The 19,578-nt window shown below is 43.4% G+C and overlaps 2 protein-coding genes and 1 long non-coding RNA gene across 3 annotated transcripts in view; 2 read left to right on the top strand and 1 right to left on the bottom strand.

Annotated features, from left to right (window-relative positions):
• Positions 1–367: 367 nt before the first annotated feature.
• Positions 368–5,024, bottom strand: LOC111725879. Its single transcript, XR_002773823.1, has 3 exons — positions 4,982–5,024; positions 1,790–1,860; positions 368–550 (listed from the first exon to the last, which is right to left on the bottom strand). It is a non-coding gene; the product is annotated as an uncharacterized LOC111725879 (long non-coding RNA).
• A 348-nt stretch (positions 5,025–5,372) lies between these two features.
• On the top strand, positions 5,373–6,493 carry TMEM139 (transmembrane protein 139). Its single transcript, XM_003791627.2, has 2 exons — positions 5,373–5,628; positions 5,839–6,493. The coding sequence occupies exons 1-2, from the start codon at positions 5,378–5,380 to the stop codon at positions 6,218–6,220; spliced, it is 633 nt and encodes a 210-aa protein (XP_003791675.1). The 5' UTR covers positions 5,373–5,377; the 3' UTR covers positions 6,221–6,493.
• Positions 6,494–7,759: 1,266 nt separating this feature from the next.
• CASP2 (caspase 2) overlaps positions 7,760–19,578 on the top strand; it is a 14,663-nt gene continuing 2,844 nt past the window's right edge. The window contains exons 1-9 of the mRNA XM_003791547.3: positions 7,760–7,910; positions 10,324–10,474; positions 10,757–10,924; positions 11,066–11,147; positions 11,724–11,818; positions 12,060–12,236; positions 16,374–16,502; positions 16,639–16,729; positions 19,279–19,428. Coding sequence (XP_003791595.2) covers positions 7,837–7,910; positions 10,324–10,474; positions 10,757–10,924; positions 11,066–11,147; positions 11,724–11,818; positions 12,060–12,236; positions 16,374–16,502; positions 16,639–16,729; positions 19,279–19,428 — 1,117 coding nt within the window. The 5' untranslated portion in view covers positions 7,760–7,836. The remainder of the gene's footprint in view (positions 7,911–10,323; positions 10,475–10,756; positions 10,925–11,065; positions 11,148–11,723; positions 11,819–12,059; positions 12,237–16,373; positions 16,503–16,638; positions 16,730–19,278; positions 19,429–19,578) is intronic.

Genomic DNA, 19,578 nt, shown 5'->3' with positions numbered 1-19,578 from the left:
AGGTCGCATGGCTAGTAAGTGGTAGAACTGAGATTTGAAACCAGATTTGGCCATCTCCAAAACACACGGCTGAACCATGGAGCCTTGTGTTTGCCACAGTATCTGCAGGCATTTCTAACAAAAACAATGCCTTTTTTGTTGTTGTTACTCAGCAACAGCCACACTCAATTTCTCAAATTCCAGAATAGCTTTTTGTGGCTTTATGCTGAATACCTGAACTAGAGTGACTGCCTCAACCCCACTGTTCACTCAGTTTTTTCCTAGGGAGCTTTATAGGACAATGAAACTAGATGATGAGGGTGAGAGAGTGCATTTATCCTTACCTGCTTGAGGATTTATGATTCATTGGAAACATTTCCATCTCAGAAATATCAGTGTTGCTGACCCACTCATGTTAAAACATTTATCCACCTTCCCTACTTATTTGCAGGAGCTGTGACTCAGGCAATTAATGAAGACAAAAACATAGCTAGTCGAATTAAAAGGTCAGGGTTCCAAGTTTGGTTTCAAGCCAACAAATCATGTATTTTCTCCAAGTTGGTTTCCTCCTCTGTAAAATTAAAATAATAATCAGACTTATCCCACAGGATTTTTATTAAGAATGAAATGAGACTGTGTATGTGGGCCAAACCATTTGTTTACACATAAAGAGATACACATATTAGCGACCACCAATATCCTTTTTAGATCCTTTAGATGGTATCATCTCCTGCATTGGGTTCTGTGGCTATTTAGTTGATGGTTCTATTTTTTATAAATCAGTCTTAGCTGCTAAAAGGTAAGCATCCTGATAATAGACCAGAATAATGATCTCAGAATGCCACAGGTGTTTTCGTTAAATTATCATTAGAAGGGCAGCCCAAAAGAATGTTTAGAGTGGAATAAGGCAGGATTAAGAAACAGGGTTCTGGGGTCAGACTATGGGTTCAAATCCTGATCTCACCCTTGATTAGCTACTCATTGTTCCTTGAGTTTCTGCCTTCCTCTAGAAAATTATAATAACATAATTATAGTAGCTGCTTCCTGTCATATTATACATATTTCACACTTGATCTTAGCCAAAAGGTGAGAAGTGATATTATACATATTTTAAATACTTAATTTGTGGAAAGTATTTAGTATAGTAAGCAATACACACAAAAGACTAACACATGTTAGCTACAACTATAAAGCAGACCCAGATTCAGAAACACAAGATCACAGCAATACAAAGCCACAGAGAGAAGGGACAGCAAGAGGCATTGTCTGGCCATTACCTCTGCTCTCCCCTTGTTCCCTTTGTTCTCTCACTTCCTTCACCTCATTCCCCCAGTGAGGAGCCATAGGCAGAGAAGAATGATTCCATCTCTATCAGGGCTTGTCTATTCGCTCGCAAATAGAAAGGAGAATGCCATTTGGATTAAGTGGTGCATTCATTCATGTTTTGCCAAGGATACTAAATTGATAAAGAAAGTAAAAGAAGACTTTTGGGAAACAATTTGGCCATATATATTCAGGGCAATAAAGACCACACCTAGGGTGGCACCTGTGTCTCAAAGGGATAGGGCGCCAGCCCCATATGCCAGAGGTGGTGGGTTCAAGCCCAGCCCTGGCCAAAAACTGCAAAAAAAAAAAGACCACACATAGTAGCTAATCAAGGGTACGATCAGGATTTGAACCCACAATTGCTTGTCTCTGATTTTCTTAAAATTCATCCTGAGGAAATAGTCTACAAAAGAGAAAAACTACACATAAGATGCTCATTACATTATTTTTTAAATGGCTTAACTAAGATGTAATTCACTCTCACCTGCTGGGTACAATGTGGGAGTATCCAGCATATCTTCTGGGTGAAGAGCTCATCTGCAACTTGGACTTTATCTAAAAACATAAATAGTATAACCTATTCATATGTACCTTTATAGTCATGTGAAATTTAAAAAAAAGATGCAATTCACTCTTTTAAGGCACATGCTTCAGAGGGAGTTTTTTTAGTATTATTCAGAGTTGTGCAAACACCATCACTATGTAATTTTAGAACACTTTCATCACCACAGAAAGGAACCCATTAGCAGTTATTCCTCATTTCTCCCTCCCCTCTAACCAGCCCCAGCAACCTCTAGTCTACTTTCTGATTCTTGCAGCATTCTTTTCAATGACCAAAAAACAATTAACAAAATAAGCTCAATGTTATTAAGTAAAATATTATAAGGGTATATTAATCAAATTATGGCATAGCAATAAATATTATATGGATATTAGAAATTACTACAATAAAGTCTGTATCCACAGGTAAAATATATACTATACAAAGTTTAAGATTTGTTTATGATACAAAGTGGTGACTATATTCTGATTTCAACTAGACCGTACTCTGGTTTATATGTTTACAGCCTGAAAGAAATATGTTGAAATTTTAAATGACCAACTAAGGATGATGAGATTAGGGATCTTTTTTTTTTCTTTAGCTTTTAGATATTTTGTAACATTTTTAACAAATGCAGTTTTTAGAAAATCAATTTTAAATTATTAGAATAGAGAATGTGTGAAAGGGCAAGGACAGCTAGCAGTCTAGACTTTCTGATTTCAATCCAGTTCTTATTTCAGTTTTAAAAAAATCACTCCATTGCACCATCCTTCTGGCAACCAAGGGTCCTAAGCTATAAAGGTTTTACTTCTCCCAAACTGTATACAAATAATCCCTCACACCCAGACATTCAGGCCACAACCTTTGGCCCCTTGCCCTCTTAGCCTTCCCTACCCTCCCCCTAGAACCCACTCCTTAACAGAGCCTCCTTACCGATCATACATACCAACGACCCTTGGCCAATTTCCTTCTATTCCTCTATGAATTGATTGATCGAAATCCTAATTCCAAATACTGTCCCTTTATGAGCTCAATAGGAAGGAAATTGGTGGAAACAAAACAACCACCAGCCCTCCTCTCCCTACTTCAATTAGAGCAGTGATTTTCAAATGGTTTGCCACAGCAGACTATGATCTTATGAGTGCCTCAAAAATTTTAAAGATCACTTAATTAAATTATTTTCAAAAGTAGTTCAAAGCACAATAAGTATTTTTTTTACTGTTTTTCGGATCAAGCGTGCTGAGGAAGTTTAACTATGGGTTCAAGTGTGCCATGAGATTAAAAAAAAAAAAAAGGTTGAAAACCACAGAAATGAGACTCATCTCTTCTAGAGACCAAGGACTTCCTGCTAGGCCTCCTTCCCCTCCCCACTGTCAATCTGAGACCCAGAACCACTTTCAACATTTGACCACTACCCACACATACATTCCACAGTGGAAAGATTCACTTTCTCCCTCTCTTTCTCCCTCTCTTTCTCTCTCTCTCTCTCTCTCTCTCTCTCTCTCTCACACACACACACACACATACACACCCTCTGCTGCCATAGCCCTGGACCAATTCCATAGCTGACTCTGGGGAGCCTGGCTGGGCTATGTGTCTACCTTGTCTGCAATTTGTCTGGCTGATTACACTTCAGAGGAAGGGAGCCCAGTCCTGTCTAACCTTCTCTGGCTCAAGGACAAAGAGTGCCTCCACCCCACTCTCCACCTCACACCTACAAAGCCTGACTCACAACTAAAGAGTGTGACTTCTGTATCTCCACCAGGTGTGGTGAGACCAGGTGAGAGGGCAGCCATCAGTAAAAGCATGTACTCAATTCAGTGAGTGCCTACAATGTGTCAGGAACCCTGTCTGTTTCCAAAACTCACAGACGGCTGAAACTCATCATTCACCTTGAGAAGCACCGGAAGGAGACCAGATAAACAGAAAACTACCGTGTAAGCAGGTAAATGGTGGGGCAGATTTAGGAGGAACGCTGTGGCTGCACAGTGGAGACCGGCGCCGCAGCTGGCACCGCCTTCGAGGTGGATATTGAAGAACCAACAGTTAAAAGGCCAAGGATGTGGCCACAGAAAATAGGGAGCCTGCGGACACAGTTCTGGGGAGCGCCATTCCATTCCCACCCCCCACCCACCCCCAATCGCTGACGGTGTGCAACGCACCGTGAGAGCTACACATTCAACAAGCCGTGTCTCTTCTCCCAGGCTTTGGAGAGATGAACACAAAATAAATTACCCAAATGGAAGACAAAAGTGCCTAGGGCTGTAATTGACATACAACACTCATTGGGAAGAAAGGAGAGGGAAAATTCTAACTCTGATCCTAAGTACAAAGTTCTTCGAGAGTGAGAGGAGCACCATCCTTACAGCATTTCACCCGGCCGGCAGAGTGAACGAAAATCAGAAAAAAATCAAGGTGCGGCAGCAGTGAGAGGTGGGCCTTTTGAGACAGGGGCGGGGCAGACAGGACAGGAACGGAGGGATTGGGCGGAACAGGAGAGGCCCGAGGGCTCCACCCCGCCCTCCTCGCTTCTCCACCCCACTTTCTGCAGAGTCTGTGCAGACAGGTGAGTGAGGAACTCCTGAGGCAAGTGAGGGGGCTGGAAGGTCCTGGGATCCGGGCAGAGGTGTGAGGAGAGGGTCTGCGACTCCTTGTGATACGGAGTTCTGGGGACTCCTGACAGGCAAGTTTTGGGGTAGGCTGCCTGGAGTTGTTGCTGCTTCAGAGGACAGAGGCCCTCCCAGCCCCTGAGCTAACTTCTTGCAGGAAACTTGAAATTGAGTTTCGTGCAGTGAGGGGAGGAGGAGTCCTTGTGCTGGCAGATATGGGGTCTCAAAAAGACCTTAAGTTATGAGTGACCCTGGCTGTGGCCCTGGGTCTCTGTCTCTAAGATTCTTTCCCACACAGTTGTGGGAAAACACAATTCCTCCTGTGGCTCTGTTGTGCCTGCATGCACGTTCTCTCTCCAGCTGGAGCATGGGGTGATGGTGGAGAAAAGGGAAAGACCAGATCAGAAAGGGTAAGTGGGTCTCCCTCTCCCCTTCTTTCCCTGGTGGATTGGACCATAGCTGGGCTGGTGGGGGTGGAGGACCCACAGAAGCTATCACAGGCAAAGGGCAGAGCCTGCCCCATTACCTGGATTCCAGAGATGTCCTAGTGTACGGAGGCCTCAGGCAGGGCACACCCAGTACTGGATTCTGCATGGTGTGGAGGAACAGAGATGGAAAGGAGACTGTAGAGAAGAAAAAGAAAGGAAGGAAGTCAGAGCCCTGACACAGTAAACTCACATGAGCACTGGGAGTAAGCATGACCAGAACTGGTTTCCTGGCTATTTCACACACACTGATATGGAGAGAGAATAGTGGAGCTGGAAGGGACCCTGCAGATCATTTATCTGACTTAAGATTTAAGAACGTGGAACCCAAAAGGGTGTACAAAATGGTTACTTTAGTATTTGACACTACAGTGATACCCACTGCTACTTTAGACACAACAGCTGTGTGTCTTTTTGCAGGAGCCTGGGGAGGGGCCATGGTGCCAAGCCACTTGTGGGGGAGACTGGAGAAGCCGTTTATCTTCCTGTGCTGTGCCTCCTTCCTCCTGGGATTGGCCTTGCTGGGAATACAGCCGGACTTTGCCCCAGTTTCTTATTTCTTTCTCGCCTTGGGTGGCTTCTTCCTGTTAGCCTGCCTCCTAGCCTGTTTTCTGGAATGGGTGGTTGGGCTCCCATTCCAGCAGCAATCAATGCAGTCAGAAAACCCAAGGGCCTCAGGCCATGGACGGTGAGTTAAGGGGTGGGCAGGAGGATGGGAATAGACCTTGGGCCCATTCTCCCTCTGTGCCTCTAGTCTTTGAGGTATAGAGTCCCTGCTTTCCTCTGTCATTTGCAACAGTGAGAGGAGGGCTCAGGTGCCAGGAGGGAATCTTTTGCTGGTAGCAGACAGAAAAGAGAAAAAGGGCTTTCAGGAAGCCACCCATTTCTTCTCCTTCAGGGTCAATGAAGCCTTTGAGGTGCCAGCCTATGAAGAGGCTACCGAGGTGTTCAGATCACAGCACCATCCCCAAGAGGTGGATCAACCACCCCCCTACAGCAGTGTTGCACTCCCCCCAGTACCTGAGGAGGGACAGCATAGCCACCCAGGCGGGCCTGAGAGAGCCAGACTGGAAAGGCGAGTGGGCTCAGAGGGATCTTTGGCCCAGGAAGCAAGCCCCGGAAGAACTCCAGTCAGCCATCAGCTTCGGGGACCACGGACCGTGTCCACTGCTCCTGATCTGCGAAACTTGGAGGCAGGCCCCAACCTGGAGCCTCTTACTCCACCTCCTGCCTATGATGTCTGCTTTGGTCAGCCAGATGATGATAATAGTTTCCTCTGAAGGCAACCGGACAACGCTCCCCTAAACAGCTCTGGCAGGTTTCATTTTCTCTCCACACCAGAACCACTCATGCATTTGACCATTTCCCAGTGCCTCCTATGCCCTGTTTCTGCCTGGACATTATAAATGTACTTGGACCCAGAGGGGAATAAGGCTATAGAACGCATTTCCCCGCTGAGATGTAGGTGGTGTAATTTTAGTGGTCAATGTTCAGTGCCATAAGCCAGTATTTCCAGAGTGAGATTGAAGGTGAGGTAGGAGGTGATCCAGAGAAGCTAGGGCAGGAAAAAAAGAGATAGCATCTGAGTGACAGCTATACTGCTTCTGATCCAGGTGTATATAAACAGAATGATGGGCCAGACTTTGTCTACAGACAGGTGGGGTAGGTGTGAACACGGATGCCCCCATCCTCCTAGATAAGTAAAGGTAATCAAAGCTCTGATGGTCACTGATGCTCCATGTGCGCAGCACTTCCTGTGCCTCTCTCCTACCCAGGGGCTGGACAGCAATCCCCAGTACAGGGACCTCCATCTTTTTTTTGAGACAATGTCTCACCATGTCACCCTCAATAATGTGCTATGACGTCACAGCTCACAGCAACCTCAAACTCTTGGGTTTAAGCTATTCTCTTGCCTTAGCCTCCCAAGTAGCTGGGACTACAGGAGCCCACCACAATGCCTGGCTATTTTTGTTGTTGTTGTTGCAGTTGTCATTGTTTAGCAGATCCGGCCGGGTTTGAACCACCAGCCTCTGTGTATGTGGCCCACGCCCTAACCACTGAGCAACGGGCGCTGAGCCAAGTGACCCCCATCCTACCTGAAAGAAGTAAATGGCCACTCATGGATGGTCTTCCAGTTTTAACAAGTGGATATGACGGCCAGAAAGAATACAACATGTGGCTTTCTTAGGGAGGGGCTAAAGGGTTATATCTAAAGAGGTTCATTTTTATTCATCTATTATGAAGTGCCGGGGTCACTTGCAAAGTGTGTCTAATCGCTTTTGCCTCACCTCGGCGCTCTGGCGGCTAGGGTTTTGCCCCAGCTTCCTGCCCTGCTTTCTCGGATCTCAGTACGGAACCCCAGATTTTCTGGAATTATGTGCTGCGGCTGTGAGACGGGACGCCGCACTCCCCCACTCAAGCCTTCATTCACTGAGCAGATATTTATCTAGCGCCTCCTAGTGCTCCCCACCTTCTCCGCACCCTAGTCCCAACAGTTCAAAAAGCAAAAAGGCCGACCAAACCTGTTTCGGTGACTTGACTGCAATAAACTGGGCAGGAGTGGTGGGTGGTGCCAGCGTGATTTCCGCGGGAATCTACAACCAATCGGATTCCCAGGTAGGTAGGGCCTTCCCCTCACTCTTTCTCCGCCACTTCCCCTTCCGCCGACTGCCTTCTGGCATCCTATTGGATAGCGCGGCCACCTTGAGAGTTCTACGCTTGCGCGCGCACCAGCATCGGCAGAGATCTAGCGGACCTGGAGCCGGGAAGGGGCAGGGCGAAGGCAAGACGCAGGCGCAGCGTGCGTCGTAGGGGAGGGGAGGGATCTGCAGGAAACGCCGGCCCACTGTTTGTTTGGATTGTGGGCGGTGCACGCGTAGCCCGGGAAAAGCGGGAAATGGCCGCGCCGAGCCCTGGGTCTTTTCCTGTGCTACAACAGAAGGGGTTAATGGCCACTGACAGGGGGCGCAGGTGAGTGGGGAAGGGTTCTGGGGGTTCTTACCGGGACCCAAGGAAGAGGAACACCGGCCCTGCCGCCTCCTCCCCTTGGGTTTCCTAAAAGCAGCTGCGTCCGCGCTTCCTGCCAAGGGTGGGAGGCCCTGCCGAGCGGATCGGAGCCTAAATCTGCGTCGGGGAGCGCAAGCGTGTCAGTTGGCCCAGTCCCTCGTGGACGAAGACTACCCCAACCTCCCTTCGTCCAGCCCCGGGGATTCTGAATAAGGAAGGGATGCTCTTGCCAGACCTGCCAGATTTCGGCTTCGGCTTTTCTTGAAGATGCTCTGTCCTTTCCCTAAGAGGGACTATTCTCTGTGCCCTTAAAAAAACACCATACAGTCTGTAGATCTTGGTGCGCAGCCTGGTGGGCATTTGATTTGTTTTGACAGTATCATGGCCTTCGTTGCTTTTCATAAAATCAGATTTTCAAAGTTTGCACAGGCTGACCGTGGAGGAGGAGGTTCTTGTGGCTTCGTCTCTGCCTCTGCCCCCATCATTCTATTTCATGGCACACATCACCCAGAACATGTATTAATGACACCCAGATTAATCTAGGTCTTCAGAATGGGAAACTGCAGAAGGACACAGAATCAAAACCTAAGGACTTGCTGGTGTCCTTTTTCTCTACTCCCTCCTTCCTTTCCAGATGGGTCCCAAAATTCTAAATGGAAACTTTTGGAACGTTCACATTAGAGACTCTAGCTTCATAATATCAAGAGTTAGGCTCGTCGCCTGTGGCTGAAGTGGCTAAGGTGCCAGCCACATACGCCTAAGGTGGCGGGTTCAAATCCAGCCTGGGCCCGCCAAACAACAATGCTAGCTGCAACAAAAAATATAGCCAGGCGTTGTTGTGGGCACCTATGGTCCCAGCTCCTTGGGAGGCTGAGGCAGGAGACTTGCTTGAGCCCAGAAGTTGGAGATTGCTGTGAGCTGTGAGGCCATGTAACTCTACCCAGGGAGACAGCTTGAGGCTCTGTCTCAAAAAAATAATAATAATAATATCAAGAGTTAGGTCTACAGAGCGTGAATGATACTTGAGATAAAATTAAGGAGTATTTGTTCACTGAAAATTTAAGTTTGAAACTTGAGAAAATTAAGAACTGGAAGTCAGTAAGTTGTGAGTATGATGAGATTGCCTAGGGAGAGGGTCTTTGAGGGGTAGTATTCATAGAATATCAAATATCATCTGCAGGCCAAAGACCCTTTAAAGGAAAAAGGAACAGAGAGGGTAGTCAGAGGAAATGGTGTCATGGAAACCAAGAAAAGAGAAAGTTTTAAGAAGAAAATGCTACTGGTAAACTAAAGGAAATTGCTTCACCATTGGTTATGTATTCTGGGGAAATGCTCAGCACCCAGCTGCAGTGTTATTTTATTTCTACCATTTTGATTTGTGTAAATGATGATGTAGCAGGTTTTTACTGAAGGTTCGGGGTTGCAGAAATATTAAAGTAAAACAAAAGTTAAAATGGAGTTTCAGACTCATTGTCCCAAACTCAAAATTTGTTGGCTGCTTCCAACTCTCTTCATCTGCCTTAGAATCCCCCTGCTCTATTCTAGGGTCTCTCAGTTCTGCAAGGCCCTGCTTTCCCTGATACATCTCTAATCCAAATACATCCATCCTATAGATGTATGATATTTCACTGATTCTGAGATGCAGAAATTTTCCCCTGCATTTCAACACCTTTGAAATCAAGATGCATTTTTAAATAGGCATTTAATTTATAAACTAAAGTTATTATTTTGTTTCTCACTGCTGTCAGGCTCTTAAATGTTGTTATGTATTTGGAAACTGACTAAGCAGGTTGGAGAGCTCTGGATTTATATAAACTAGATGTGTGGATGATGTACATTGAAAATAGCGTTCTTTTAGTTCCTAAGTAGAAGATAATCTCTTTGCAAGCCAGTAGCAAAGCTAAGTAATCTTTGAAATAAATGTAACCTTAGTAAACTAAGTTACCAAAATAATTTCATCTTTATTTTTTAACTCTTTAAGTGATTTCAAATTATATTGATTGTGTTGTTTTATTCCTCAGCCAAGATTATTTTAAACTTTTATCATTTTCAGCAGCCTAGATAAATAATGTGTAATGTTTTCTGGAATAGCTCTCTTAATTAAAATTGTCCTGTCAAACAGAGAATTATACCTTTTCATGAATATATGTGTGCTTGAATGTATTATTTTGATTAAAATTTACCTCCCCTAGTAAAACTGTTCATCTCTACTGGTCTTGTGTTACTGCTTAATACATGAATGGTTTCACCAGATTCAATAAAATATGCCTCAGCTTGGTTATTATAAATCCTGTTCTTTCTACCCATGCCTCTTTCGCTCCACTCTTCTGCACCAATTATGTACTTGACAGCCTTTCCTTCTACCTTTGATCTATAGGACATTGGGAGTGTACGGCATGCACCCTGACCATCAGGAAACTCTAAAAAAGAACCGAGTGGTGCTAGCCAAACAGCTATTGCTGAGTGAGCTGTTAGAACATCTTCTGGAGAAGGACATTATCACCTTGGAAATGAGGGAGCTCATCCAGGTATCTAGACACAAAAGAGAGAAGTTAAGAATATAAATTGATTTGGGAGTAGGAATGGAGCCTGACAAATTATGGAAAGGATATGGTACCTTAAGAAATTAGAAATGCCTTTCTACTTCCGAGTATTTAACCAAATAACTATGTAATTCAATGATAATGGGAAGAACTTTTCTTATAAAAGGAATTCTTTAGATGGATGAAGATACTAAGAAGTCCATGGAAAGAAATAAAATTGTAGCCAGATAAAGTAAATAAGATTTATGTTTTATTCTTCGGTCTTAGGCCAAAGTGGGCAGTTTCAACCAGAACGTGGAACTCCTCAACTTGCTGCCCAAGAGGGGTCCTCAAGCTTTTGATGCTTTCTGTGCAGCACTGAGGGAGACCAAACAGGGCCACCTGGAGTGTATGTTGCTCACAACCCTCTCTGGTCTTCAGCGTGTGCCCCCACCGGTATGGAGACCTAGAAATGTGCGTTGGGAAGGGTTAATTTGGCTTGAGAGGAATTTTTGAGGCAGGGTGGGGGCAACAAGATTTTAATTGGACTAGACTATTACCATAAGGTCTGTCATCGTGAGTCCTGATTTCTTACAGTTGAGCTGTGACTATGACATGAGTCTCCCTTACCCGGTATGTGAGTCCTGTCCCCCTCACAAGCAGCTCCGCCTGTCAACAGGTAAGAATTGATGAGATAAAAGATGTCCCACAGTTTGACTTCCCTTTTCTTGACTGATAATCTGCCTGTGCCCTAACCTGAGGCATATTTTATATTGGGAACAGTTCTCCCAGAATTTGTTAGGGGCTAGCAGAACAGTATAGATGGGTATTAGTTGGGCCCATTTCCCTTACATCACACACATTATTTTATATGGTAGTTAGCCCTTTGAGCAACTGGTATGGGCAGGAAGTTTCTACACATTATTGGCCTGTCTCCTCTATAAAGCGTAGTGAGAAAATACTACATTTGGGGCTTGCTGATTGTGTAGCCTAGTAAAAGCCTACCAGGCTTTTATCAGATAACCCCGTCAACCATTCAATGAATTGAGCACCTACTACATGCAAGCTAAGTTCAGAAGACAGTGTGAGCCAGAGCTAACAGAGTCTCTACCCTTACGGAGCTTACAGAGTATGGAAATGAGATAGTATTTATCAAAACCCTAGTTCAGGGGGATGCCTGAAGTTATGATGACATTTTCTAGGATTGATGCTTAGATTAGTATACTAGCTTTTTGGCTTTCTGTTTATACCACAGATACTATGGAACACTCCTTAGACAATGGAGATGGTCCTCCTTGCCTTCAGGTGAAGCCTTGCACTCCTGAATTTTACCAGACACATTACCAGCTGGTGAGTTTTGCATGACAAGAGAAAAAAAGTTAGGGAGGGAAATACCCTTCCTGGGGATCTGAACCTAGTTTGCATTTGTATTTCTTTACTGTGTTATTAGTGAAAAAGTCATTGCTGATGGAGTGCCTTCCATGGGCACTTACCTATTTCCCCTCGTGAGGTTAAGGAGAATGTGATATAGTTGTTTTTTTTTTAAATGTCTAATCAGGAGGCTGATGATTTTACTGGGTTCCTTCCCCAGGCCTATAGGTTGCAGTCTCGGCCTCGTGGGCTGGCACTGGTGCTGAGCAATGTGCGCTTCACTGGAGAGAAAGACCTGGAATTTCGCTCTGGAGGGGATGTGGACCACAGTACTCTAATCACCCTCTTTAAGCTTTTGGGCTACGATGTCCATGTCCTACATGACCAGACTACACAGGTACTTGAGGCAGGAGAAACTAACATGTAAATTAGGACTGGGCAAGATATGAGGACTAATGACAGCTAGCTGATTCTCCTGAGCCTACTGGGATATGTCATAAGGTCATTTACTCTCCTTACCTTTTTACTCAGCTCTGTTATGCCTCTCATCTTGCAAAAGAAGAATCAGGGTCTGCTAGCTGTTGCAGGGTTGACATCTCTGAGTAGCTGTACTTTCCGAGGATAATAATCCAGGGTTGGGTCTCACTTGTTCAGAAGCTCAATTCCCAATAACAAGGAAAGTGATGGGACACCAAGATTCATCCTAACCAACTCAGAAAAGATATTTGTAAGGTTTATCCAGGACATTGACTTCTGGGTTGTTGTTGCTACTTGGGAGTCTAATTGTTATTTAAAAGATTACTTTAGCATATAAAAATCTTGCAAATGAAAGTTTGCTAGAAGTATCCCTACAAATGCTAATGATTGAACATATGAGGAAATTCTTTATTGTTACCATTTGTGTGGCCATAAGTCATATCTTACCTCTGGACTAGATTCCCACAAATCATAAGCATTTTCATGAGGGGTTATTACTGGGTAATATCATTTTTTAAGATAAAGTCATACTCTGTTGCCCAGGCTAGAAAGATAAGTTCCATTTAAAAGTAGAAAATATTATAGTAAGACTTAGAGAATCTTCTTCCCTTCACAGTGCTGGAGAGAATGCTAGGATTCCCACTGTCCAAGTAGGTTTTTGTTTTCCTTTGTGATCAGATTTTTATTGCATCTACCTGATGAGGTTGCAAGTTTTAGAATTACAATTTATTATGTATTAGGAAATGAAGTACATTTTAATGTGGCAGATTTTCTTTTAATTGTTTTTAAGTTGGATTTGGGTGATAGTACTTGGAAAATGTAGGGACAAGTCTTGGGTCATGTGTGGAAAATGCAGCTACCGTGGAGTTTTGCATGTAATTGCAGAGGATTTACAGGTTATTCTCTTCACATGTGTGCCCAATCCCCCAGCCAAAACACGTGCAAGAGGTAAGAGCCCTTCTATTTATAGAAGTGCTATAATTTTATCAGAAATAAACCTAGGATTCTATTTTAAGCTATGTTCCTTGTGGAACATTTCCTTCAAATGATACCATTTATTGAGTGATTTAGTCTTACTAAATTCAGTTACAAAATGTTTGTGCTCTTTTGGGGGTTTTGTTCTCTATTTACTGACTTAATAATCTCACTAAGTTCAAAATGCTCATTATTAGGTGGCACCTGTAGCTTAGTGGCTAGGGCGCCGGATACGTACCCTCAGGCTGGCGGGTTTGAACCTGGTGAGGCCAGCTAAACAACAATGACAATCCAACAAAAAAATAGCCAGGCCTTATGGCGAGCACCTGCAGTCCTAACTACTTGGGAGGCTGAGGCCAGAGAATTGCTTAAGCCCAAGAGTTTGAGGCTACTGTGAGCTGATGCCACAGCACTCTACCAAGGGCAACATGGTGAGACTCTGTTGCAAAAAAAAAAAAAAGCTCGTAATTTGTGTTCACTTCCTTGGGCAAAATTATAACTTCTTAAACTACTGTATGTTAAATTTTATTATTGTCAGCCCCAGGGGAACATTCACAGTAAGATATTCCCAAAACAGGGTGGTGCCTTGGCTCAGTGGGTAAGCCCCATATACCGAGGGTGGAGGGTTCAAACTCAGCCCCGGGCAAACTTCAACAAAAAAATAGCCAGGTGTTGTGGCAGGTGCCTGTAGTCCCAGCTACTCGGGAAGCTGAGGGAAGAGGATCACCTAAGCCCAGGAGTTGGAGGTTGCTGTGAGCTGTGATGCCGTGGCACTCTACCAAGGATGGTCAAGTGAGACTCTGTCTCTAAAAAAAAGGATATTCCCAAAACAAATGCATTTTTTTTTTCTTGAGACAGAGCCTCAAGCTGTCCCCCTGGGTGGAGTGCTGTGGCATTACAGCTCACAGCAACCTCCAACTCCTGGGCTCAAGCGAGTCTTCTGCCTCCGCCTCCCAAGTAGCTGGGACCACAGGCGCCCGCCACAACGCCCGGCTATTTTTTGGTTGCAGCCATCGTTGTTTGGCGGGTCCGGGCTGGGGATTCGAACCCGCCACCTTAGGTGTATGTGGCTGGCACCTTAGCCTGTTGAGCTATAGGCACCAAGCCAACAAATGCATTTTTGATACCTTTTATTGCCTTTAGGAAAACAAATGCATTTTTGACATTTTTTATTGCCCTTAGAATGCCATTATTAGGCTGGACGCAGTAGCTCACACCTGTAATCCTAACACTCTGGGCAGCTCTGGCAGGTGGATTGCTTGAGCTCACGAATTTGAGACAAGCCTGAGCAACAGCAAGTCCCCGTCTTCTTAAAAAAAAAAAATAATAATAATAATAATAATAACCAGGTGTTGTGGTAGGCACCTGTAGTCTCAGCTACCCAGCTACTCAGGAGACTGAGGCAAGAAGATAGCTTGAGCCCATGAGTTTGCGGTTGCTATAAGCTGTGACCCCATGTCACTACCCGGGACAACAGTCAGACTCTGTTTCAAAAAAAAAAAAAAGAATTCCATTATTATGGTTGGCTTCTGTTTACCCAGAAAATATACTTTTTCAACAAAACCATTTTCTTCATCTTCAACTATGTTGTAGACTTTTGCATCATTTTTTATTTGGCTGAGGCTAGATTTGAACCCACAACCTCCAGTATATAGAGCCGGCACCCTACTCCTTTGAGCCACAGGTGCCGACCCAGACTTTCGCATCTTTTATATAATTGTGTCTCAGTCATCTACAAGCAGAAGTATTTAGATTAATGGGGCTGAAACATTAACATGTCAGAATCACCTCAACAGCTTTAAACAGTTTGCTGAGGCCCTGGATTTCACATTTCTTACCAGTTCCTAGGTAATGCTGTTGTTGCTGCTTTAGGGACCACACTTTAAGAACCACTGCAGTATATTATACAAATATCCTTTTTATTTTGGGAGTGTGTGTGGTAAGTGTGTGCTGTATCGGTTTTGCCTAGGTAGCATATTCATCTTCATTATATTCCATTCAAATTTATAGTAAAATGAACTTGTTTCTTCCCTGTTCATCTTAGATAGGGGAGAAGAGAGAGATGTCTTGAGTTGTACAAGGAGCTATGGTTTTAAAAATTTGTGCCAGATCTTTATACTATTACTTGTGTACAGTATAACTTTCTGTGCAGTGAACCAAAAGCTCATGGTAGTAGTATTCATGTGTGGCAACTTAGTGCAAGATTCTTAAGTTGGACTATAAGGTTGATCAGTAATAGGTTTCTTTGCCATGCACATTATAATGATATTTGTAGTTTGTGCTAGACACAGTGAAGAGTCCTTTCTACACACAGTTATCTTAATCTTCACAAACTTAGAGAAAATTTACCTATAATTATTTTTTTATAAAGTGGAAATAGGAGCCTTGAGGGGCTAAATAACTTGTTCCAGTTTATGAACTGGTAATGCTGTTGTTGCTGCTTTAGGGACCACAAGGTTTAAACCTAGATGGTTCTGACCCCAGAGTTTTTATGTGTATTCAGTGCTCTGTGCTCTGGACAGAATCCCCATGTGTAGTGTGCTCTTGACTGAACAAAGTATTTTATGCTGGCATCATCACTCTCTCTTAGATGCGTATGATCTCAGACAGAAACCAGCGTGCAAGTACTGCCATCCACTACTATCACGATGCTCTTAACCCTGTGTCTCAGAGCAGTTTATTTTCTTATAGCTGAAGAGGTATGTTATTCATTCACAGCTCTCCTGGTGGTTCCCTTTTGCTATTGATTTATATAAGGGCACTTGCTCTGATGATGGATGTAGTTATCACCAGGAAATGAATCAAAGCTGACAAGGTCTTGATTAGTTTTATTAGTCACTTGTTATAATACAGGAGTTCTTCACCTATCTCAGTGAGTTGTACCTGAAGTCTTGTGCTTTTTTCTGGTGACTTCATAGCTTTCTTTAAACTTTCCAAGGATCTCTGACTTAATCATTGACCATAGAATATACATAAAATATTTTATCTTCTAATAGCTTGGGGTTTCAAACAGAAGCCAAAGATTGGTGCTTATATTGGTGCTAATTGCAGTGAACAACGTTAAAAGTTACCTTTCTTTTAGGAAATGCAAGAGAAACTCCAGAAGTTTGCACAGCTACCTGCACACCGTGTTACAGACTCCTGCATCGTGGCACTTCTCTCTCATGGTGTAGAGGGTGCCATCTATGGTGTGGATGGCAAACTGCTCCAGGTGCGGATAACTATTGAAATTGGCCCATCACCTCCTATCACCCATCTTTGCAGGAATGGCTACTATTGTGTGTGTAAGACTCCAGGAGGCTCTATTCACTACTAAAATTCCCTTCTTCCTTGTTTCCTTCTGGCAGCTACAAGAGGTTTTTCGGCTCTTTGACAATGCCAACTGCCCCAGCCTACAGAACAAGCCAAAAATGTTCTTCATCCAGGCCTGCCGTGGAGGTGAGTGCCCTGGCAGACCAGCACCTGGGTGGTGGCTCCTGGGCAGCCTCCCACCAGCTCTCACTTTCCTGTTTGCTCCTCTCAGGTGCTATTGGATCCCTTGGGCACCTCCTTCTGTTCACTGCTGCCACCGCCTCTTTTGCTCTGTAAGTGTCTCCCAATGCATGGGGTGTGCTGGGACTTGGGCAGCCCATGGCTCTCAGGCTGGTCAGCTCTCTGTGCACCACCATATCCTGTTCTCAGGATTCTCTTGTCAGTGTCCTTGCCTTCTTTTCCGAGAGTTCTTATTTGTGTCTATGCTTATTAACTCTGATGCACTTTGTTACTCATCCAGGTTATGGATTTCAATCTGTCTCTTTTTCCTTTCCCTTTCTTTTTACCTCCTTCTTTTCTTACTCCTTTTCTCTTCCCTTTTTCCACTTGCTCCTTTTACTGCTCTGTTCACTTTCATGTATACTCTCACCTCCTTGCCTTTATCATTCATGGACTTTGCAGGACAGCAGTATGGAATCCACATCAACCTTTGACACTTCTTCTTCCCTGAGCTGCTTCTGTCCCTCTTTTTTTTTTTTGCATGCAGTCTGCTTTACCCCTTTCAGAGCCAGGACTGCAGGACAAGGCTCAAAAGACACACAGGGATACTCCTCGCCCTGGAGGAAAATAATAATAATTAACTTTGGAGTCAAATTCTGGCTCTACCATTTACTGGTTATGTTAGAAAAGTTATATGACATGCCTCCACATCCATAATAGAAAGTATAGTCGTTGTACCTACTTCATGAGGTCACTGTGGCCACTAAATGGAATCATGCATTTAAGGGCTTCCTTAGTTCTATGCCTGCCTCATACTAAATCCACAGAAATGGGTAGCTACAACTTTATCATATGATCAATCCCTCAGAGGGCTTATAGTCTGTTTTAAATGTCATTTTGTGCAAACATTCAAATAATTACTTTTTAAATCTATTTTGTGGCCAAATGTAAATGTCGACTAATATCTTTCTAATCTAATAGGTCTATAAAATATATTTTATTGAGGTCCTATAACATAACTAGAACTGCACTAGATGCTACCACAAAAGCAAAAGAAAATGTAACCTGTGAGGAGCCTACCAGAAAAACAGGAAATACACAAGAATTAGCTTGAGACTAATTCAGAGGCCTCATGTAAGCAAGGGTGAAATCAGTGAGACACAACCTATAGGTACAAAGGGGTGTGCAGTGAGAATAGATCGTTTTAAGTGAAATTAGCTCGAAGAGATTCTGTGCATAGGGTAAAGCTTAATTTGGACTCAGAATAACATGATTTATGTATTTGTAGAATAGCAAATAGTCTTTCACAGGAAAAGTGACACTGCAACATGAAAAGCACAACAAGCTTACAGGGGCATTCACCCTTCTCAAAAAAATGCCCAGATGTAATTAAAAACTAAGTATCTGTGTAGGTGTGTAGTAAGCTGTGCTTGGTCACATTAAGTAAATCTAGACTTCAGATAATAGTATGGAGCTGTTGGAAGCTTTAAGTAAGACATAATGTGATAGATTTCAGAAATAATGTGATAGACTTTTTTCCAGGAGGGTTGCTTGCCATGGCGGGGGCTGCCCTAAGGAAAGAGCATGTGGTACAGGAACAGCACTGCTTGACACACTGTAGCACTTACACATGTTCAGTGAATGGATGGAAATTAACCTGCCTGATTAAGTCTAACGGTGATATAGAAAACAGATATGGGGATATTGATGATGAGAGAACTAGTATCATTCATTGATTAGGAGATCTGCGGCATGAAGGAAAGGAGGAGAGTTTTCCTTTCTCTTGAGGGACACATTCAGCTTGGCCTGTTTCCTTTAGGAATCATTGCTAGCAAAATAAAGATGTGTGGGCATATTCTCCCATGTTTGGAGATGTATACAATATTGGATCAGGATAGGGAGAAATTTTTACAAGTCATCTGAATGTTTTGCTGTTGCTTATGAAATTAACAATCAAAAAAACTATCTTAGAAACTGATGATGCTTAGTTTTATAATTTTTTATAAAAAAATACATAGTTTGAGGTTGTGAATTTTATATACATGTAGTAACCATGTTTGTCATTTCTTAACTGGTTTTTCTCTTATTTATGTAATAAAGGTAAATATCTATATTTCATTGTGTACTGCAATAAAAAGTACTATGACTTCCAGGTTTATTACTAATTAAACAAGTGAGCCGTGGACTTAGAAGATGTTTAGTTCCATTTATAAGGAGTATTCGATGTGGCATTTTTCCTGTCTTACACAGAATGGAAAGCGCTCCAACTTCATGTCTGCATGGCTTGAGCATGGTGCCTGACCTGTAGGAGGCACCCTCAGGGTGATGGATGCATGCTGGAGAGTAATGGTCTTTTTTTTTTTTTTTTTTTTCATTTACCAGCTGTAGGTTGGAGGCAACAGCTGGAAATGGCTCTTTCTGGTCAAGATTGTGGGGGAACTTGCACTTGCCTTGCACAGGTCCAGGAGAGATGAGAGGAAGTAACATCTTTGCCCATTTTGTCTGCCTTTGTACAGATGAGACTGACCGTGGGGTTGACCAGCAAGATGGAAAGAACCACACCCAGTCCCCTGGGTGTGAGGAGAGTGATGCTGGTAAAGAAGAGTTGCTAAAGATGAGACTGCCCACTCGCTCAGACATGATATGTGGCTACGCCTGCCTCAAAGGTATGTTTAATTCCAAAAGAGTACAGTCATATCTTGTGTTACTGTGGTTTAGAGATTCAGGTTGAATAACTCTTACCTGAAGTGCTTGGGATCAGAAGTGTTTCAGTTTTGTTTTTTTTTTAATTTTGGAATTTTTTTTTTTTTTTTTTT

This window comes from Otolemur garnettii, unplaced genomic scaffold (assembly GCF_000181295.1).
Source record: "Otolemur garnettii isolate 467f Iridium unplaced genomic scaffold, OtoGar3 scaffold00049, whole genome shotgun sequence".
In the NCBI taxonomy this organism is placed as follows: Eukaryota; Metazoa; Chordata; class Mammalia; order Primates; family Galagidae; genus Otolemur; species Otolemur garnettii.
This window is presented reverse-complemented; position numbering and strand designations above follow the sequence as displayed.